General features: G+C 41.2%; 1 protein-coding gene across 2 annotated transcripts in view; it reads left to right on the plus strand.

Moving 5' to 3' along the window:
- PPP2R3B (protein phosphatase 2 regulatory subunit B''beta) overlaps positions 1-23,460 on the plus strand; it is a 1,731,184-nt gene that overhangs the window by 1,395,920 nt on the left and 311,804 nt on the right. For both annotated transcript variants that reach the window (XM_044072461.1, XM_044072462.1), the window contains exon 10: positions 14,475-14,650. In XM_044072461.1, coding sequence (XP_043928396.1) covers positions 14,475-14,650 — 176 coding nt within the window. The remainder of the gene's footprint in view (positions 1-14,474; positions 14,651-23,460) is intronic.

Raw genomic sequence — 23,460 nt, forward strand, 5'->3', positions numbered from 1 at the left:
TCAAATAAAAGTTGCTTAATAGTAATCTTTCTAAACACATGCATATTTTTCAGATACCCCCTTATTTTCTCTTTAGCACTCTGCAGTTTCATCTCTTCTTATTCTGCAAAATTCCCCTTATTCTGCAGTACTTTAACCTTTAGAAGGCCCCTATAAATAATTCTTGTTACTTCTTAACTCTTTCTTTTATTTCTACCATATTTTTAAACACCACTTTCATTTTATCCCACTCATCAGCTATAACTTAGGAAGAAATTTCTATCTTGCCTAATAATTCTCAAATAATTTCCACAATCCATTCCTTACATTCATCTCTTTTTAACGGGTAAGTGGGGCAGTATCAGTGTCTCATTTTTACTTCATTACCCTGCATTTCTATGTTAGTTGATATTGGTACATGATCCAAACTACTTACTGGATGCATGTCAAAGCTTTCAATTAAATGCACATGTTCCTGTGAAATGTAAATTCTGTCTAGTCTTGCCCAATTGTACTTTGACATACTTTACATACTGTTCTCCAGAGTTCCTGCTACTGAATTCACAACTTCAGTACCAAATAGTTTTATAAATTTCTTCAGAAATCTACTCTATTTGGTATATTTTCCCTTCTAGGTCCCCTGTATACATCCTTAGTGTTGTACATCAAGTTCCAGTTCCACCATAAGTAATATTCTCTGCTGAAAGCTAATTATTTGTTCCAGAATTTTCTTAAGCTCCTAATTAACCAGTTTAAGGTGAAATATAAATATATGCCATTGTAATCCTCCTCCCTTGTCAGTAGCCCCTTGCTACTGCAGATTATTTTTTCCCTCTTCTATAGCTTTTATAGCGCCTTTAGTAATTATTATAAGTGCACCCTTTTTCCTTTGTCCCTGATATTTTGCTGAATATCCTTCCTGAAATCCTTTTTTAATCAAATTTGTACACTCACTTCTTTTTCAGATGCGTCTCCAGAAGCATTGCTGTTTGCACTCTGCATTTCTTAATATAATTCAATACTCCTACCTTTTTGCCTATTCTTGAGGCCATTTACTTTCCAAAGTAATCTGTTTAGTGTAGCGATTATGATAAATTATCATTCCACCTGTTATATAATGCCAGATTTTTTAAGTGTCTGTTTCCAGCTTTTGTGTTACATGCTCCTACTTGGCAGGTTGAGTTTTTATACAGTTGTTTCCCATCACCTGCATTTGCACCTATGTCACATTTTATAAGACTTTTTGTTTTAATGAAAACCCTCAAAAAAAAATGCCCTCAAAACACTCTGTGATGCCCCGCCACTGGACAAGTAATCAAGGAGCCTCAATCCTCACCATTAGCAACAGTGGGGGATGCACATTGTGAGGATGACGAGTACACACACAGTATTTCCAGCTGCATCTCACTGTATCAAGTGCAATTTCCCTTAAGAGCACACAGAGACCACAGTCAGTCAGTGGCTGGTTTCTCACTCTTTCTCCAGATGCCCAATTAGACTGGCACAGCTGTAGAGTTGAGTCCTTAGCCAGGGTTACAAGCCAAGTCCTCCAACACTCTGTCCAGTCAGTGCTTCGTGTCCCTGCCCAAGTAGCTGACTCACACAAACACACTTGGAAATTTGTTTTGCACACACACACACACACACACACACACACACACACACACACACACACCTGGGAAAGGTTGCTACATATTTTCTAGCTATGCCCCATTTTGCCCAGACTATAAGGTAGTTGTCACTGCCAGCAGAGCCCCTTATCAGCTACTTTAAGGCCCTTAATAATGGGTGTCCAATCTTACTTTGTAATGTTACTATTAATACAAATGGTAGTTTGACCAAGAGCAAGGCTATTAGGAGTGGACCACAGTGTCACCAAATAAATATGCAAGTACTCTACAAAGCTCTAAAAAGATCAGCCACAATGAAAGGTTTAAATATATTTAATATTAAGCAATAAAAGGCCAAGAGAATACTCAGTATATAATTACAGTGACAGAGTTCGAAATCACAGGAATTATTTAAAACAGCATTGCAGGACAGTCTCAAATAAATAAAGAAAAATACCTAAACTAAGTGTTGCTGTATTCCTGACTATATCTAAGAGAATTATACTGTCCAGTAGACTGACTTAATCATAGCAAAGCAGAGGTGTGGTGAATGGGTCTTGATGTCAGGTCCAAGACCGAATACAGAATACTCTCTCACTCGGAGAGTTCTCAAATTAATATCCCAAATATTACTTCTGGGCTAGCTTGCAGAATGACATCATTTATTGTTATCTGACTCCTGGTTCCCAGGCCCAAAACTACCATTGATTGCAGTTGTAGCATTTTGCATCTACCTGTAAAAATGCATAGACAATGGCTTTTCCTCGGATCTAAGGCCGATCCTGGAAGTCATAAAACAATAAAACACTTTCAAGACAATACAGAAAACTTCATAGCACAGACATTGTGTCTCCTTGTTGCCATTAAGTAATTTAATTTCAGCTATTTTTCTGAAGTTAACTTCCTGTATTCCAGTTTCCACTGTTAAAATATATACATTTAAACAGTTATAATAGTGCATGTACATTTCTGTTCTTTTCCAGTAGGGTACAGTGGTTACATTCAAGCAGCACTTTGCAAATACTTTCAAGCAGTTTGATACACACATGACATACAGTTCTAATATATTTGTAACACAGACATCTTGTATACATCATGTTGATATTCACAAATGACATATAAGTATTTACAAAATTCCAGATAACTGGGATGGCAGTATTTCCTTTTTATCACCCCCCCATAACATATTAACTTTAAACAAATGTGCACATCTGTGTACATCTTCAATTAATCAAATGTGTAACCCACATTATAGGAGCAGTTGTCCCACATTGACAGCTGCAATACCTTAACCTAACATTAAGGTTATCTGTGCTAAGATGCATGTTACATACTCCTACTTATACTAATTTCTGTTTATTCTCGTCTTATCGTCATTCCCCTCCCTGATGTGAAAAACAGCTTGTATACTTTCAGAAAACCTTAACCTTTAGCCTTAAAAAAGTGTTCTGCCTTTTACTGTTTACCCCTATAGGCAGACAGTTTCCCTAATCTCCAAGCCTCTCAACTTACACTGAACATTTAGTTACCAAAGGAAAACTTTTTTTTATTACATGCAGTGTAATTTATTATTTACTTGCTTACACACACACACACACACACCCACACACCCACACACACACAAATCTTTAGGCCTAGGGCCTTAATCCAAGCATTCACCTGTGCAAAAGTAAGTGAGAACATATCAACTGTACATATAATACAGTATGATCAGTTCACTTTTACACCTCATTCCCTACTGCAACAACTCAACATTACAGCATATTAACTTAAACATGCTTATGTTCAGCCTTTATTCTATTTTCACAAAGGGGGCTCTACAGAGCCATTAATTCCATAATTCTCCCTCTGGAAGTCTGCCACAGTATCCCTAAGAATTTTCTGAATGTTAACTCTGTAGTTGTTGGTTGACTCTCCCTCCATGTGCAGAATTACCAGGCCATTGCACAGGATTAATAAATAAGGGAACTCATATCAGGTGGATACAAGATTCCATTTATTTCTCCCACAAGGGCACCTTTTCTTCCCCTTCATGACATTCCACCCTGTCAGAAGGCAGCCGCCAAAGTCAAGATTGCAAACCATATTAGATTTAAGTGGCCTAATTCAATAAATAACAAATGCCACATTTTACATGGTCATGGTGCAATCAGTCACTCCCTTAAGTGGCCTAAATCACTATATACAAAATACCACATTTTTAATGGTCATGGTCACTTACAGGACAGCAGCTGGATATGCTGTTTGCATCTCTAGAAAATTTGTCTGAACAACAAAATAGACAGAGCATCCAAAAAGTTCCTGTACTTCTGGGTGGTGGCCAGCAAATATGAATGTCGAGTATGGCTGTTTGGTTTCACTGCAGACAATGCATATCCTGGGACAAGCCAATTCTCTTGTCAAAAAGTTCAGCAGATGCTTGCTGAAGCCCTGTGAGTGAACCCTCAAACTGATAAAGGGGTTTGTTGCCATGTATGTTGCCTAAGACTGTAAAGAAGGGGAAAAAAAAGAAGAAAAAAGTAAACTGATTTCTAAGCTGAGGAACTGTGTAAATATACTGGTGAAAGAAGGCAAGTACCTCTGTGGTCTAAAACACCCAAGCTAACCGGCAGCTATAGTGCATTTTTTCACTTCTTTTCTCTTAGAACATAACCCACCTTTTCTTGAATCACTGTACGGTCCTGTATTTCATTATTCTGTGCAACAAACTATTAAGCAGGTAGAAAAACATTGCCATGATTTAGAAAAAAGGTAATATGGCTGTTTAGGGAAAAGTAGTGGAATGAAATTTGTGCAGTGTGGCCCATCAGTAATTAAGTATGCAGTAGGAGTAATACTGCACAAGGTATATAGTGGGTATGACTGCATAAGCAGGTAATTCACTGGCAAAAAAAGCAAGAATTACACAATGAGTGGACAGAACTATGGCAGATCATGAGACCAACTAAGGCTAATAGTATGCATGCACAGTACACCCACATCAGCAAGCCACTATGGACATAGCTGAGCCCCCAGACAATAGTAACACAGCAAAGCCCTACTGTGTTTATATTATAACTGGGAAGGAGATGGATGGGTAACATAGTCAAAAAGGGAGTAGAACATGCAGAGGGCTACAAAGAAAGCCAAGGAGAGGGAAGAATGATGTGAGAAGGAGAATATTTTATTCCAGGACAGACACCAAGAAAAGTAGCATATGGAAGGTTTGAGTAGGAAGAAAGGTTTAGGGATGGCAAGAGGGGCAGACAAACAGAAACAAAAGACAGAGAAGAAAGGTGTTGACAAATTGGGAGTCCACAAAAGAGAGAGAGAGAATGAGGACAAATGGTGATGGGAAGGAATGAACAACAAACTAGGTAAGGGAGACAGAAGAAAAGGTAACAGCATGATGGGAGGAGGTTAGGTAAGGACTGATGGGCAAGCTGCACAGAGATGTAGCCATCTAGAATTTCATCACCTCTATGACTCTCATCATGGGTGTATCCAGCAGCTGCTTGCCCTGGTGGTCAGGGCTGTGCAGCTGTGCAGATCTACAAATTGCATAAGAATGCGCTCCATGGTGCCAGTGTGGGTGTCCAGCTGCTGATGCACCACAGTTATTGCCAGTTGTCCTACCTCTTGCTGGGTGACCCAGCAGAATCCCACACATTGATGCTCCCAATGAACCCGCCAGGTCACCTCCCATTGGGCAGCCTTTGTCAGCCTGTAAAGAGGCTACTCTGGAAACAGTGGAGGACTACTGAGGTGATAATGAAGTAGGTCCATGGCACTATGGCCACTGTTGCATAGCATCTAGAACTGCAGCTCATATTGTGTAAAGTATGAATGGAAGTGAAGAGAGAAGCAAAAACAGGACAAATAATAAAAATGAGAAGATGGTGACAGATAAAACCAAACAAAAGCAATAATCATTATGTTGTGCCACACCAGTATGCAGTGCAGCCACTGCAGGATGTAAAATGGAGTCAGCTAAGTAGTGGCAACAGAAATGCAGTATTCAGGCCTGAGACAAACTATACTATGTGCACTACAGAGTGGGTGATGGTGCAGAAGTGCATTTTTGTTTCAAAGTTAAACTTGCTACTCTTAATCATCTAGTTATGTACTCAGCTGCCCCTACTTACCATATTTGTTTTCAGTTATTACTCAACCTGCCTTTCCCTTGGTAATTTTACTTTCTCACTTTCTATTTACTCTCTCGCTTCTCACTTCCTTTTTTCATCTGCTTCTGCTAGAGCAGTATTGTCTTTAGTCAAATAAGACCTTCAGAAGTGAACCCAGTATTTGAGGTTTCATCAAAGGTTCTGAGCACTGTTAATTTCTTTTATCTCTAGATTTTGTACCTCTTACAGTACATACCAGCATGGTATGTGCTGTCACACTGCACTGTATCATATCTGCTGACTTCATAAAACAGTTGCAGTCATCTGAAAGAATTCATTTTTGAAGCATATCCTTATCTTGTATATTGCATTTTCTATAAGAACCGCACTGCTGTCACAAAACTCCTGCCTACAGCTGAAGTTGCATTTATTTTTAAATCAACAAACCAAAAAGTGAACAAAAAGAGACCAATAAATCCACAGAACGAGGTCCTTGTCAGCAGAAAACCAGATACCAAAGTAAAAACCTTAACGCGTTTTAATGAAATACCAAAACGTTTTCGCCACGGCAATCCGTAGCTTCATCAGAGGAGAATAAACAATTAGAACAACACACTCCATTAATATCAGGAAATGTAGGAAGTGACATCTTCCAATTTCCTCAAAGCAGCAATCACTTTTTTAAAAAAAAACATATATCACATAAAGTATAAAACCCTACAAAACATTTTGTTAATTAATACAACAACTCGTATGTAAACTTTACGTAAAAACATGGCTACAATAAGCCTAATACAATACAGATAAGTATAAATAAAAATAAAAAAAATAAAAATAAAAGTAAAAATAGTTAACCTACATCTTTTGATAACAGGACCAACTAAACTATAAAGAATGCCTGCAATGTGTGTGTATGTAATTACCATTGCAGGAACCTAGACTAACTTTTGTTAAAACAAGCTGTGTCGTCAAAAAGACTTGTCTTAAATCTATTAACACCAGATTACCTCTATAAAGTACAGTAAAAAAAAACATTTTTACTATGTCCTTTTGCCACTAATGGTAAATATTTTAACCTATGATATTTCCATGTACTCCTGTACGCTTACTACAAACTAAAAGCTCTACCCTATTTTCATAAAATAAACTGAAAAAGGGGGGGGGGGGGTTATGTAAAAAAATTTTTTTACCTAAAGTAACTTTTTAGTTTCAATACAGGGGCTATATTGCAGTTGCTGTTCAAACCTGGATGCCTAAATGCGTCGAGGCGTAACTGCCATTCTAGCTCCCTGTTTTCTAAGATCAATGAGAAAGGGCCTCCCCTAGTCCTTAATGGTACATGGTCAATGGCCATAAATTGGAAACTGTGACCTGGGTTTGAACCTATATGTTTTGCCAGTGCGTTGTCGCACTTGTTATTTTTAATGGCGTACAGATGTTCATCCAGGTTTGAACAGCAACTGTAATATAGCCCCTGTATTGAAACTAAAAAGTTACTTTAGGTAAAAAAAAAAAAAAATTTTTTACATAACCCCCCCCCCCTCCCTTTTTCAGTTTATTTTATGAAAATAGGGTAGAGCTTTTAGTTTGTAGTAAGCGTACAGGAGTACATGGAAATATCATAGGTTAAAATATTTACCATTAGTGGCAAAAGGACATAGTAAAAATGTTTTTTTTTTTTTTTTTTTTTTACTGTACTTTATAGAGGTAATCTGGTGTTAATAGATTTAAGACAAGTCTTTTTGACGACACAGCTTGTTTTAACAAAAGTTAGTCTAGGTTCCTGCAATGGTAGTTACATACACACACATTGCAGGCATTCTTTATAGTTTAGTTGGTCCTGTTATCAAAAGATGTAGGTTAACTATTTTTATTATTATTTTTTATTTTTATTTTTTTTATTTTTATTTATACTTATCTGTATTGTATTAGGCTTATTGTAGCCATGTTTTTACGTAAAGTTTACATACAAGTTGTTGTATTAATTAACAAAATGTTTTGTAGGGTTTTTATGTGATATATGTTTTTTTAAAAAAGTGATTGCTGCTTTGAGGAAATTGGAAGATGTCACTTCCTACATTTCCTGATATTAATGGAGTGTGTTCTAATTGTTTATTCTCCTCTGATGAAGCTACGGATTGCCGTGGCGAAAACGTTTTGGTATTTCATTAAAACGCGTTAAGGATTTTACTTTGGTATCTGGTTTTCTGCTGACAAGGACCTCGTTCTGTGGATTTATTTTTAAATCAAATATATTGCTGTGAGGACAGAATGGTGTGAGTAAAGAAACTTCTGGAAAAATGAAATAGAGGCAAAGGCATCATAATTTCAAAAAACTGTTTTTCATGATGAGGAAATTTTAATTTAACTTGTATGCTGTAACACAGAAATGTCCTTTTGTCAAAGTACTTTAACTTTGTAGAAGGCTGATGTTCTTCATGTTTCACTGTTGCAGTCATCACATTTGGGTTATCCCTGCCAGGATAGCCCTCAGTCGGCCCAAATACCAGAGGCTTAGTATTACAGCGTCAGTTGCTGTCACTCCAGGACTGATGTCAGGTCATCAGTCACATAAAAACAGGCAGCCGATGCCATTACATCAGTCTTTCTTGCCGAGGAGTCCGAAGCAGAAGCAGTTTGCACAAGTTCTGGCCGGCCGCTACCTGAGTTTTTCATTTCCGAATTGAAGTTGAAGTCTTCTAAAATTAAGTACCTGTTGGGGATCCTTTTTTCTTGCTCTAACCGATGTTAGAAAAAGTTAACAATTGTCTCGCCTGTGGAAAGCAAATACCACACCGAGATTTTCATTCCTACTGCATCACTTGTTGAGGCCCAGACCACAATGTCCCCCGCTGTCGCTTTTCTGCTTTGTTCAATGCCAGAACTATACATCGTCAGGCCCTTATTGTAGCTAGATATTTTCGCGCTCAATTCTCTACTTCTAATATGGCTTTGGTAAGCCATCCGACAACTGATCCTCCAAAAAAACATAAGGATAAAGACAGCGACAGACCATACAGGTCCAAAACTGCCGATGATGCTTCCGTTAAACTAGTCATTAGTTCTCCGGTCCTCAGTGAGGTGTTTTCGCAGTCCCTGATGCCTGCTTCTGTGGATTTGCTGGCTGCTACCAAGACCCTTTTGGAGTCCAGTATGCCGTAAGACTCTTCTTTGACTAAGCATCTTGCAGATGTCTCTACCTTGGATGGGTCCGGAGCCGCTGAGCAGACACTGGCTTCCAAGGAATTACTTCGCACTACTGATACTCCACACAGACTGACGACTTCTTTCGCATCTGCAGTTCTTTCGAAAACAACCGAGTTTCTAAGGCTCAGGGTATGAACCACACCCAAAAAACCGACAACCCAAGCTCCAGGCCCCTGCCTCCTTGCCTCAGTTGCAAATGCTGAAAATGGCGGAAGACCTTATAATGCTTATCAGGGGAAGCCAGGCTACACCTTTCAAAAGAAAAAGAGACTTGTCCCCAGTAGTTTTATCTGAACAGGAGTCCGATGATTCTGATGCATCTGAATATGAAGATATGCAACCTCTCTCTGCTTATGAGGATTCTAATGCAGAGAAATCCATCCCTTCAGCCTCTCCAACCGAGGACTTTTCCCTTGGGGAAACCCTACATACTTTAAGGTAGCATTCCCAATGGGAATGTCAGGACTATCCTCAGTCAAAAGAGAGACTCAGGGAATTCTTATATCTTCCACAGCGCAGACCTCTGGCCATTCCTCCTGTCCTGGATGTTGTGGATGATGTTTTTATGGAATCCAGTCTGACCCCTGACACCTTCCCTCCTGCTCCCAGGAAACCTGATGGGTACTATAGAGTCCCTGACTCTCTCTCAAATTTCTTTTCAAAAATCCTACTGCTGACCCCGAGGTCATCTCTGAAGGACCTAAAGGAATCAAAGCAACTTCAGCTAGGAATCCCACCCCCTCAGATAGGGATTTCCGAGCATTAGGCTATTAGAGCATTAAATTGTCAGTTCCATATGCTGAAATATCAGCAACATACCATGGAACTCCTCAAACAAAAAATGTCTTCTTTCCCTGCTTGTGCAGAAAATAGAGTTGCAAGAGTTAATGCATTCTGCAAGTCAAGTAACTAAGCACACCTTGCAATGAGGTTTTGATGCCCTAGAAGCATCTTGCAGGGCAGCAATCACAGGTTCTGTACTTAGAAGACATGCTTGGCTTAAGGAACAGATCTTGCCAGACCATGTCAAATCCAAATTATTGGACGCACCCTTGCACAAAACAACTTATTTGGCAGAAAGGCAGAAGAGGTCTTAAAAAAGATGGAAGAAAAAGCAAAATCTAAGCAGGCAGTTAGACTTCTTACAGGTCCAGCCACTGAGGTTCAGTAGGCATTGCCCCTCCAAACACTGGTCCTTTCCTGCCCCCCCCCCAGGTCAGCTCAGCCCAGACCCAGGGGAAGCAGCCCCCCCCCCCAGACAACAGCCCCATCGAATGCAGAGATCTAAGCAATGGAGTTCCTCCTCTTCAAAACCAGGGGGTGCAAAACCACCCCCTTATGGTAAAGAGCACACAATGACTTTACACTTCCACCCCCTCCCTCTGCCCACCTGCACTTGCCCCTAGGAGGAAAACTCTCCTTCCATGCAAGCAACTGGGCCACCATTACCAGTGACCACTGGGTCCTCAACACAGTGTCCCAGGGACACAAATTTTATTTCCGCACTCTGCCAACCCCAAAAGGGTTCCCAGATCTTCCCCCAAACCAGTGTGCAGAGGCCAAAAACCAAGTCCTTTCCCTCCTCTCTTTGGAGGCAATAGAGCATGTTCTTGCAGAACAGATAGGCCAAGGTTTTTACTCCAGACTCTTCCAGGTACCCAGAAAATGGGGCACATGGCACCCCATCCTCGACCTATCCATTCTAAACACCTTTCTGGTGATCTGAAGATTAAAAACGGCTAGAGGTAAAAACAAGGGGCAGAAAATATATAAAGCAAAAACAGAAAAACTGCACCAAGTTAACACACAAAAAAACGACATTTATTCAAACCAAAAACAAAAAGGAAAAAAAAAAAGGTAAGCGCTTTCACAACTGCTGTTGCTTCATCAGACAGTACTATAAAATAACAAGCAGCTTAAATAGGTGCATTCAATTAACTGAAAAAGCCAGTCACATGATGCTATGCAAAGACAAATAAAAGGTATAGTGAACTGCAAAAGGAGAAAGAAATACATTACACTAAATAATTGCTAAAACCTAATAATAAAAGCAATTTAAGCGGCTTGTTATTTTATAGTAGTGTCTGATGAAGCAACAGCAGTTGTGAAAGCGCTTACCTTTTTTTTTCCTTTTTGTTTTTGGTTTGAATAAACGTCGTTTTCTGTGTGTTAACTTGGTGCAGTTTTTCTGTTTTTACCTTTCTGGTGATACCAAAATTCAAAATGCTCACCCTACAGCAGCTTCTTTCTATTATTTCCAAGGATGCTTGGTTAGCCCCCGTAGATCTAAAAGAGGCCTACCTGCACATCCCAATCAGGGAATCATGCAAGAAATACCTACATTTCAGAGCAGGATCACTGCACTTTCAGTTCTCTGCGCTTCCCTTTGGCTTATTCACTGCTCCCAGAGTTTTCACAAAATGTCTGGCTCCCGCCATTGCTTTTTGCAGACAAAGAATTATTAAAATTTACCCATACTTAGACGACTGCCTGATTCAGGCAGACAGGAAAAGCTGCTAAAGCACCTGACCTTTGTAAAGGACCTACTGACCTCCCTGGGTTATACTATCAACGAAAATAAATCAAAACTAGTACCCACACAAAAATTGTATTCCTGGGAGCAAACCTGGACACAGTATCCCAGATGGCATTCCTTTCCACCTCTCTGTCTATGCATTTCCCCCTCTACCACTCATTTCAAGGGTACTGCACAAAATAAGGGAGGAAAAACCGAGGACAATCCTGATTGCCCCAGACTGGCCACGACAGCACTGGTACCCACTGCTGCGCAGCCTGTCACCCCTGCCACCATAGAACCTACTTCATATCCCAACACTCCTGACCTAGAGGAATGAAGAATTCATGCATCCTCAATTACAGACCCTCAGTCTGACAGCCTGGCTTATTCCTTGACCTCTCCTCAAGCTGCCAGTCTAAACAAACAAGTTTTTGATGTTATACGTGAGGCCAGACACCCCAGCACTAGAAAGTCTTATGCTGACAAGTGGAAAAGGTTTTGCACCTGGATCCAGGCTAAGGGAGCCAGAACGGCACAGCCCTCCCTACCTCTCATCCTGGATTAACTGGCAGACCTACTACACAAAGGTCTGTCCTTCTCTTCTATTAAAATTCATGCCTCTGCCATCTCTGCTCATTTCAGCACAGAGCCACCTCTTTTCTCGCACCCTCTTATCAAACAGTTCCAAAGAGGGGCTAACAACTTGAGGCCACCCAGAAGAGCTCCTACCCCAGCTTGGCACCTAAACTTTGTGTTGGAAAAGCTCACCCTGCCCCCCTTTGAACCTGCAGCTTCAGCAGAGCTAAAATTTCTCTTGGAAGACAGCCTTGCTTCTGGCCATCACTTCAGCTAAAAGAATATTAGAGCTACAAGCACTTATGGCTGTGGAGCCATTCATAATTTTCCATGCTGACAGGGTCTCCCTCAGGACTAACCCATCCTTCATGCCAAAAGTGGTGTCCAGTGTGGCTCTCAACCAATCCATTAATTTGCCCACCTTTTTCTCTAACCCACAAAACAAAGGGGAAACTATTCTGCACTCTAGATATGCACAGACAGCTCAGATTATACCTAGACAGGACCAAATCTTTTAGAAAATCTGATCAATTACTAGTCAGCTTCGCTGCAGGAGCAGAGGGTAAGGCCATATCCAAACAAACAATTTCCAAATGGATAGCACATTGCATCAATTTCTGCTACAAACAGCACGGAAAACCTCCCCCTAAGGGGGGGGGGCAGGACACATTCCACCAGAGCAACCTCCACTTTTGCAGCTTTCCTTAGAGGGGTCCCCACCAGGGACATCCTGGAGGCTGCAACATGGACATCTGTTCATACCTTCACCAAGTATTATCACCTGCCTGTCTTCTCCAAATCCAGGGCAGGCTTTGCCACTGCAGTCTTGCAGGGCATCCTAGCCAGCCCCCAGTCCTCTTGACTGCCTCCACCCTTTTCTTCAGCTTTGGGAATCAACCCAAATGTGTGGACTGCAACAGTGAAACACGAAGAACATAGTACAGTTGTGTACACTTACCATAAATGTAGATGTTCAAGTGTATTCACTGTTGCAGTCCTAGTTTCCCTCCCTCCATCCCTCTTGAAATACTAAGCCTCTGGTATTCGGGCCGACTGGGGCTACCGTGGCAGGGTAACCCAAATGTGATGACTGCAACAGTGAATACACTCGGTTACTTATTACAACCGTGAAACCGCAGTTGTGCAAATACGGAAACGTCGACACATATTGAGCAAACTGCGAAAACACTGAATGTCTTGAAGCGCAAAATTCGAAATGTCGAATCGTAATAGTTGGCCCTTATCCGGTGTAGCTCCTTAAGGTAAGTGTGCAATAGTTACGGACCTTAGGGTTAGGGTGCGGGTTAAGGTAAGTGCATACATAGTAATATATCTAAGCTTTAGTTTAGGGTTAGAAGTAGGGTGTTGTTAAGTGTATGTATGTGGTAGGTAGTACGTAGTGGATGGTGGGGTTGGCCAACTATGCCGATTTGACATTTTGAATGTCACGGTTCAGGATGTTCAGAGTTTTCACGGTTCGCTTAATATGTGTCGACGTTTCCGTATTCGCGTATGTGAGGTTTCGCGGTTTTGATATAGACCCAATACACTCTAACATCTACATTTATGGTAAGTGTACACAAGTGTACTTTTAAACTGAGTACGCTGTAAACTAAACAGAAAGTGCTTCCATTTCATAGTAAGATTGCTCAAATACTCCAGTGAATTTTTTTTAGTTTTTGTCTTTGTTATGAAATTAATTTTGTCCTTTTTTAGGGACTTTCATATCAAGCGTCAGTTAGCTGAAGAATTAGATGATGATAATAGATGAGCTGACTGTGCAGTAAAGTGAATCCCAGTGGTAGTCAAGCTAATGTCACTGTTTTATTTGTCTCATCTTGTTTCACTGGATTATGAATATCTCAGATAATTAAAAAAAAGTTTGTTTTAACATGACCCCTTCCCCCCGTATCAAAAGATGCATTGTTATAATAAAAACAGATGCACAAAACTGAACTCTCCGGGTGATTAAAAGCATTTAGCACCAACTTGTAAATCATGTTATAGTTGAGACCAGCATTGGATTAATTTGACTACTATAATTTGTGAGTATTAATGCTATGAAGCTGGCCCATGTAAACACACTTGGACTGTTTTGACAAATCCCTTTACTGGCCAGTGACACAATTCTTTCTAATCTTTAGTTGCATATTCTTTAAATAATGTGTGACATAAAGTGCAAGCTTTGTCCATGAATATAGTATTATATACTTTACAGAACTGTTTTTAGTGTGTGAAAGTCCAAGCCAACTGAGTCATGCATGACCAGTATGTGTGTAGTCTAGCCTAATTAAAAAAAAAAAAAAAAAGGTGAAGAGGTGAGTGGTTTGATATGATGATAGAGAAAACTAATTTGCTTTTACCGCTATCAAATTTTAACCTCCCCAAGCCAAAACAATAGTACTTTTTGGTATAACAGCATTGTACATACTTGGTGCATTGTGCTTTTCACTAACTTGATTATACATATGTCTCTGACAGTATTGAGTATTGGTTCCGCTGCATGGATCTTGATGGTGATGGAGTGTTGTCGATGTATGAATTGGAGTATTTCTATGAGGAGCAGTGCCAGAAGCTGGAGAACATGGCCATCGAACCCCTGCCATTTGAAGATTGTCTCTGTCAGATGATGGACCTTGTCAAGCCTGTTTGCGAAGGTGATTTTTGAAAAAGAAAATACTTAGAAAGTTAAGAGGTTCTTCTTTAAAGGCAACATGTTGTATCACCCCTTTAGAAATGCAGCTACATCGGTATTAGGTCCACTTTCAAACTTTTGTCAGAAGTCATTTGCAGGCTGACTTTAGCAATATCAGCCATCACACATCCATCTGACACAAAATTGTCCACTATACTTCTGTTTTTGTTAACCCAGGTTAGGATTGCTAGACATATGTCTGTATTTTGAGACGAGAGATGGGAAGCACAAACACTAGCACTGGAGAAAATGTGGTGCACATATCAGTAAGGAAGGATGCAAACTAAAAATGACTGAATTTTGTCAGCTGTGTTAAACAGATGAAAAAGCAGGAGTAATAAAAATGAAAGAAAGTTTTGAAATGCACTGAATAGCATTGACAGATATGAGATATAAAAACAGGTTTATGTGCATCGGAGTGTATGCAATAGTGTTGGGCAACAAAGGTATTAATTGGTTAGTTTATTGTAAAATGCCATCTAAAATGAACATGTAGGTGGTTTGAATTTGCCAGAGAGCAAGTAGTAACAATTGCTTTGAGTTCAATCAGAAATTGAACTTTTGTTGGGGTGTGGGGGTGGGGGATGTCTGGCCTTTGAGTTCCAGATGTGTAGGAGAAAATGTTTTTGATGTGTCCGATAGGTCACTCAAATAAAGATCAAAAGGCATTTGATGTATTCATTGCACTGCAGATTATTTATTGTCATGTTGAGGAAGTAGGGTCTTGAGATCATATGGCGTATTTCCAGTCTGAACTGCTAACTCCCCTAATACTGTTAGATGAGTCTTTTAGTAGTATGCGAGAGTGACTTTTACCTTCTGAATATAAGCTGTTTATTTTAGTCAGACTTGTAGGCAGCATCATAATTTTGGAACCGAATTGTAATTCATCCCTAGTAAGGGTATATCTTATGTCAGTCTTCACTCAGTCCTTCACTGTGGGCTCGGTTCCGAGCCTCGGAACCGACTCTGACGTTTTTCCAGCTCATGCCTCCCAAAACTCTCAAGCTAGGCTCTACCCATAATGCTCCACACTAAATTACCTCAGATGTCACTTGCCACTTCATGGTGCAGATGCGTTCAACCAATCTCTTGAGCCTTGGCAGTATATTATTGTGAGTTTCTTACTGTTTTGTCCTTATCTCCATCTTTATATAATTATGTAATTCTTCTGCCCACTCCTCCCTCATATTTAGTGCATGCACTTGACAGTTTTCTTCCCCTTACCTCACTTTCTGTCATTAGATAATCTAACTTACCATTGTCAGTGCTTCCTTTCCCTGCTCCCATAACCACAGGGTAATATCTATTTTACCACCATTGGTAATTTTTCTCTTCTGTTCTTTCCAAAAAAAAAAAAAATAAAAAAGGAGACTTTCGCACTCTGCCTGTTTTTCCTGTGTGTGTGTGTTAACTTGGCTTAGGCCTGTATTTTTTGACTATGGCTAATAAGTCTACTAAGGGCACATCTGGGTTTAAAAGGTGCCAAAAATGTAATAGAAAAATGCCCAACGTGGATGGCCACACCTTTAGTATTTACTGTCTAGATGCTGTCCATCTCCAGGAGGATTGTGCTTTTTGTCATGGTTTCTCCACCAGAATCTTGACAGAGCAGAGAAATAATCTTATTTTAATGGACTACTGAAGGGTGATTTTTGGAAAGGCGATATCTGGTCCCAATCATGAACCCAGCTCTTCCTCTTCTTCATCCAAAACTAAAAAACAATCACATTCAGCTCCAAGTTCCTCAGAGTCCACTACAAAATTGACCAGACCTCCTTCTGTGTCAACTGCATCTTCAGCACCAATAGGTAAAGATGACTTGACTTCGACTCAAACTTTGGTGTAGACATCTGAAGCTTTGGTACCAACTGAACCCTTTGTACCAAAGCAGCCTCGGCTTGTTACATTACCAAGGACCTCTTACTCTCCATCGGTGAACCCATTTGCTGAATGTCCACCAAGTCCTTTTTTGGAATCAAGACCACCTAGGTCCCCATCAAGCTCCTCTCTTTGGTCTACTAAGAGCCTTTCAGAGTCTGATATTATGAGACTGGTCGACCAGCTGCTCACGCGAGGGCATTTCCTCCATCATTGGTTCCAAGCCAACTCTGCTCTGGAGGCTGTCCTTCCACGACTCCCATTCGGATTCCTCCGATTCCAGCCAAGATTTCAGAGCCACTGATGCTGACTTTCCCTGCTCCGACTGCCTTGGTGCCAGTTAGAGCTCCTTCTCCGGCACCTTTAATTGCCATGAGCTCTTACGGTTTACCCAAACTGGAGACCTCCCAGGGTTGAGGCTTTGTTGTTGGTTCTGAGGGGCAGAGTTCGACTTGGATACTTTTGAAGCCCTCCATGCCCCTCGGAGCTTCAGTATTCATAAGCTCAGCCTTGACTTCTGTGTCGGAGAGGCATCCTTGGTGCGGGGTGGGACCATGGTTCCAGGCTCCCATCCCTCTATGGGGGGCCTGCCTTTCAGGCAATGGAGAAGGCTTTGTCCATTGTGGACTCTGTCTACGCCACCCCTGTCGGGCCAAGTATCTTGTACATCCCCTCAACCGGAGCTTCCTCCAGGCTCATCCCTGGAGCAGAGGACACAGAAGCCTTAGGAACGATCTACCATGGTGATTTCTTCTTCAGATACCTCTCGGGAACATCCCACCAAAGAGGTACCTTCGAAGAAAAAGTGCAAGAGGAAGCACCTGGACTCCCTGAAAGAGTCTTTCACAGAGGATACTGATTTTGATGAAGGGGAAGGTTCCCCTAGGTCACCCCCTGATGATTTTTCCTTTGGTTACATCCTAGAAATTATGAAGCAGAGGGGTGGCTGGACGTCCCTCCAACCTTCCTCAGAGGACTCTGTATACCTGGAGGCTTTTCATGCCCAGCCCTCTACCTCTTGGATCTTTCCACCCGTTGACGAGCTTACTAAACTGATTGCTCAGCGGGCCTGGACAATTCCAGACTCCATCCAGCCGATCCCTAAGAGACCTGAACTGATTCTGTCTGCCCCTAAGGATGAACAACATTGGCCAAGGGTATTCCTGTAGACGCCATGGTGATGGCAACAGCCACCAAAAAGGAATTTGCAGACAAAAGTCCTACTGTCCATCCTCTTACCAAGGAGTCTAGGACTATGGATAGGTTTGGAACTTGGGTATATTCTTTATTGACCTTCTCTCAGGACCTTGAATTATATTACACACTTCACTAGATTGCAAAGAGATGTGATCACAGAGCTTTCAGACACTTTCACAGGAGCAATAGCTGAAGGGGTCTGAGATGCGGTTACCTCTCATCTTGCCACCCTTGAATCGATTTCCAGTTCACCCATGAGGCTAATTGCTCATGCAACTGAATGGATGACAATAGCACAGGTTCAGGCGTAGCCATCAGGAGACACGCCTGGATGTGCTTGTGTGACTTTGCGGAGCCATTTAAATCATTTTTGTCTATGCTCCGTTTGATGGATCCTCCCTATTTGGACCTAAGGTTAAAGACACACTAGCCAGATGTGAGAAAGATGGGAAGACTCTTTCTGCCATGGACGTATGCTTCTCCACTCCTCAGCCACCCTACTCTAGGAACAAGAGAAGTGGGAGGCTATGGTTCAAAAAGAACCAAGGGCCTTTTCAAGACTCGCATGGCAAGGACTTCTTCTGGGGCGGAGGGGGAAGTAATAATGGAAGAGGCAGATATGGCCCGCAGAACCAAGGGTCCAGAAATTATTTCTCGGGTAACTCCTACCAGCGCTCCTAAATGGAGGCCCAATTGCCTTCCTCTGGAGGCAATCTGGGGACGATTATCCCTGCACCAGTCTACAAATCACATCGGACAAATGGGTATAGGAGATCATTTCCAGAGGATACATCATTCCCCTTTCAACAAAACCAAAAACACAAAAAGACACCCAGACATTCCACCCAGTCACAGGGAAGCAGCAGTCTTAGAAATCCAAAAACTGCTTGACAAAAGTCTCTTCTAATCAGTCCCACCAGACCAGAGATGATCTGGAATCTACTTAAGGTTCTTTTTAGTGCCCAAAAAATTGAGGACTTTAGACCCATTTTGGATCTCAGCCAGTTGAACAGATCAGTTCAAGAAACCAAATTCTGGATGGTCTCAGTACAGTTAATACTTCCATTTTTGGAAAAAGTCAACTGGATGTGCTCAGTAGATCTTCAGGATGCATATTACCACATAAAAATGGACATGCAGTCCAGAAGATTCCTGCTCTTCCGTCTGGTAGCCAGTCACTATCAGTTCATGGTACTACCCATTGGCCTCACCACAACCCGCAGGGTATTTACCAAATTTATGGCAATGATAGCAGCACATCTCAGATTGCAATGGTTCCGAGTTTTTCCATATCTCGAAAATTGGCTCCTTACCGCTACCACCAGCTGTGAACTCGTAAAGGCAAGAGATTACACCCCTCATCTTTGCACCACCTTAGGCATCACAATAAATTACAAAAAATCCCATTTGGAACCCACACAACAGCTGGAATTCATTGGATCTATACTAGACACAGTCACGGGATTTGCCTCACTCCGATTAGAAAGACTCCAGAGGATCAGATCACAAGTAAACCACATCATTCAGAACAGAAGTGTTCCAGTAAGACTCATCCTGTGGACTGTAGGATCAATGGCAGTCTATGTTACCCTAGTTCCCATGGCCAGATATCGCATGCAGATTCTTCAATGGCTTCTGGCCTCCCAATGGTCATTATTAAACCAACGGATTTCTCATCAGATTTTGAACACCAATTGTTGCAAACAAAACCTGTCTTGGTGGCTCCATTCCAGTGAAATCTTGTTGGGCCATCCTTTTGTCCTACCTCAGCTCCAAGCCATAGTGACCACAGATGCTTCCCTGATGGGGGGGGGGGCATTGTCTGGAAAGGACAGGCCAAAACACTTGGTCCCAGATGGAGGACAATTTTGCATATCAGTGTTCTAGAGATGAAGGCAGTGCTCGTAGCGTTGCAAGCATTTCAAGATACCCACCTTTGGAACAGTGGCCATACAAACAAGACAACATGTTGGTAGTCTGGTTCATCAACAAACAAGGGGGAACCAAGTCTTAGCTGTTTTGTTGAGAAGCCCTCAAGAGTATGGCACCGACCACTTTCTAACGGCAATGCCCATTCCGGGGAACTCCAACGTGATTGTGGACAAGTTGAGCAGAACTGTTTTAATGCCTCACGAGTGGTCTCTCAATCCATTAGTGGAAGAAAAGATATTCCACCACTGGGGTCAACCTTGCTGTGATCTATTTGCGTTTTCTCTAAACAAGTGTAGCAGTCACTTTGCCTTAATCCCCCCCACTGGGGGAGTCATCCAGAGACGCTGTTCTTCACGACTGCCCCCCTCCCCAGTCTTCTGTATGCCTTTCCCCCAACTCCTCTGATATATCAGTTTCTAAAGAAAGCCAAGAGTTCGAAGAACAAAATAATCCTCAATGCTCCGTTCTGGCCTCAACAAGTCTGGTTTCCCTTCCTTTGGCCTCACCTACTTTGGAAACCTTGGATTTTGGACCCAGCTCCAGAACTGTTATCTCACCCAGAAGGAATGGTTCATCAGACTGTCCAGTATCTCAAGCTCACTACATGGCTTCTCCAGTTCTCATGACTGCCAGACATTCCTCCCTTACTTCCCTGGGCTGACAAATCATTTTGGCCCACCACAAGCCTTCAACTAGAGAACTGTACCATAACAAATGGATAAAATTTGCTAGATGATCGCTTGACAGTAATATCGACCCACTACACAGGACCTCTGGATAAAGTTTTAGAATTTCTGGCCTTTCTTTATCAGTCTGGGCCCTCAACTTCTGCCATTCGAGTACATCTCACTGTGATATCTAATTTCCATGTTGGTTTTGATGGTTCTTCACTTATGTCTCAAACTTTGTAATGTCTTTTTGAAAGGAACCTTAATGTTAAGGCCTCCATTTAAAGAACCCATTGTTCCATGGGATTTACCCTTGGTCCTACAGTCTTTAATTTCATCCCCTTTTGAATCTTTGGTAACTTGTGATTTAAAGTTTTTGACCTTGAAAACTTTGTTTTTGGTAGCTATCACTTCAGCCAGAAGAATATCAGAAATTCAAACCGTGTCGTGCAGGCCCCCTATTTAATATTTCTTAAGGACAGGGTCTCCCTCAGGGCCAATCCATCTATTTTGCCAAAGGTTGTTACAGAATCAAATGTCAGTCAAATTTTACATCTGCAAGTCTTTTTCCCTAATTTCTTTGAAGGGGAGTACTGTCTGCACTTATTAGATGTTCACAGGCAATTCTGTTTTTACCTTCTCAGAATAAAGGACATCAGAAAGTCCGACCAACTGTCCATTGCCTTTTCCTCACTTTCGTTAGGTAACCCAGTTGCTAAGGTTACCAATGGCTTGGGGGTTGTTTCACCTTTATCACTCAAAGGGACTTCACCAACCAAGTCCTGTGAAAGCTAATTTAACTAGAAGTGTAGCAGCTTCTGCAGTTTTGCATGCTAGAGCTTCTGTAGATGACATTTGTGCAGCAGCTACATGGGCATCTCTTCATACCTTTAGTACTCATTACAAACTGGACCAGGTCTCTAGGGGACGTGCATCATTCGGTTTGGTGGTGCTCAGGAATATTCTTTTGTAAGACCTCCGAAGGTTCAGGGGGTTAGGGACTCTGTCCCACAGTCAAGGACTGAGTAAAGATTGACAACATCAGATAAAGAAGTTATGTCTTACCATAACAAACCGTCTGTTCCGAGGCTCAGAACCGAGGCCGCAGTCAAAGATTAGTGAAGATAGACAACACAGATGGAACGTTATGGTATGACATAACTTCTTTTTATTCTTTGAGACTTGCCATATCCATCTTTAACTATCTGATTTATTATTGCATAGTTCGTTATCAGAATAAGATCATTCCAGTGAGGGGAGATTGATGAGGCAAAAGTGTCTTTGACAAAGTGTGTTTCACATTTGAAATAGACAACAAGTTGAGCTCTTTCTCCAATGTCTGGAAAGGGACATTAGGCATTTAGACACTAATGGAGTTGCACGTCATTTAGAAAAAGTCTAAAAAGCAGGAGAGTGGACCAGTATTGCATCAGAGTCTACTCTACATATCTGTAGTATTGTATAGGCTTCAGGTTAGAATATAGTCAACCTTTTTATTTATCTTATTCTAGGGCTCCAGGTTGTAATGACTGAAGTAGCATAAACCAGAACTTTCAAGTTAACTGCCATTGGTCATTTATATTAAACCTATCCATTCTAGGTTTAAATAACTAGAAAGGCTCAAAACTAATCTGATAGAATCAACCAACTGACATGCCAGGACTTTTTTTACATTACAAAAACAACATATACAGATATGAACATAGCGAGTGAAAGTTTGCTGCTGACTGAGCTTCGGTCGTTTTTCTTTTTAATTTCCTGGACTATCATACAAATATAGAAAAATGCCAATAGAAGACACCTAACTTATAAAGTTTGTTTGACTGATTCAATGTATTCTTATCTTAGACAGCCCCCTTAAACCCTGTCTGTCCTAAGCCCTATGTGAGCATTCCAACTCCTGGCTAACCTTTCAGTTAAGAAACCACTTGTCTCAGTTTTTGAATTCTCTCTTCTGTTATATGTTTCTCTACATCTCTCCTTTCCTCTTTCTTTGGTTCCATCACACAATATTTTTTTCTATACTTATCCTGCGCATATTATGTGTATTTCCTATCCTTGACCTCTGGATTGAAGAGTTTGTGTCCCTAATCTCTCATTACAATCTTTGCCATCTTACTTAAAACTCATTGTACAGTCCTTAGCATGTTAAACAATGACACTGTGCATTAATTTTGCACTAATACAAAGGTAGCAACATCTAAGATTCCTGTGGTCGTTACACAGCAGTGCAACTGATCTGTGCACAGCTGTTGCTAGAGTCTGTCTTGAAATCCATTGCCAGGGAATGGAGTAGTATTCAGGAAAAAATACTGAACTCCTCCTGTCAGAGTGATACAGGTTGTGGAGGCTAGAGTCTGGGGTAGTTTTCTGCCTTGAATAGTTATGATCATCCCTAATAGCTAGGAGATCCTGGACTGGAGAATTTAGCCAGAACCATAAGGAAAGGGAGTCAAGGGTTTTCCCAGCCACTATGAGCAAGTAGAAGCCATGAGGTGAGTTGTAACACAAGCAACCTATATACTTCCCTATATGAGGGCTACTTCCAGTCAGCTGGCTCTCTGGGGATACTGGGGGCTCCCCTCTACTCTTGAGAGAAATAGACTTGAGACCCATTGAAGGAGATCAGATGGTTAGCAGGAATGGAGGCAAAAAGTACTTAAAGAAATCATGTTACTTGTTGGTTTCTTTAAGATTTTTAAGTTCCAGAATACATTGTCTTGTATTTTCTTCCATTCAGCTTAGGACCATACACACCCCTCCAGCCTCCCCAAGCCCCTGTGGTGAGTCCAACAATCCGATACCATTACCCAAGTCTTAGTAAAATCAATAAAACTTCACTTCTTTTTATTTCAGAAGTAATATGAGAAATAAAAGTGTTCAGTCACATCAGCTCTAGCACAGACCCCTGCAAACACCAAGTAAAACCCATCTGCCTTTTTTGATGGCACTTCCTGTTCATCATAAGGATAATTTCTGCAGATGTTATAAAATTATTGCAGATTATCCAAGTATCAGTATCAGTCCTTGAACTGATCATATTCAGCAGTGAGAATTTTTGTTGGGGGACATGTATGCACTGTCAAGCCATGGC

The sequence above is a fragment of the Protopterus annectens genome, chromosome 5.part0, assembly GCF_019279795.1.
Source record: "Protopterus annectens isolate FY-2018-M chromosome 5.part0, PAN1.0, whole genome shotgun sequence".
Classification (NCBI taxonomy): Eukaryota; Metazoa; Chordata; order Ceratodontiformes; family Protopteridae; genus Protopterus; species Protopterus annectens.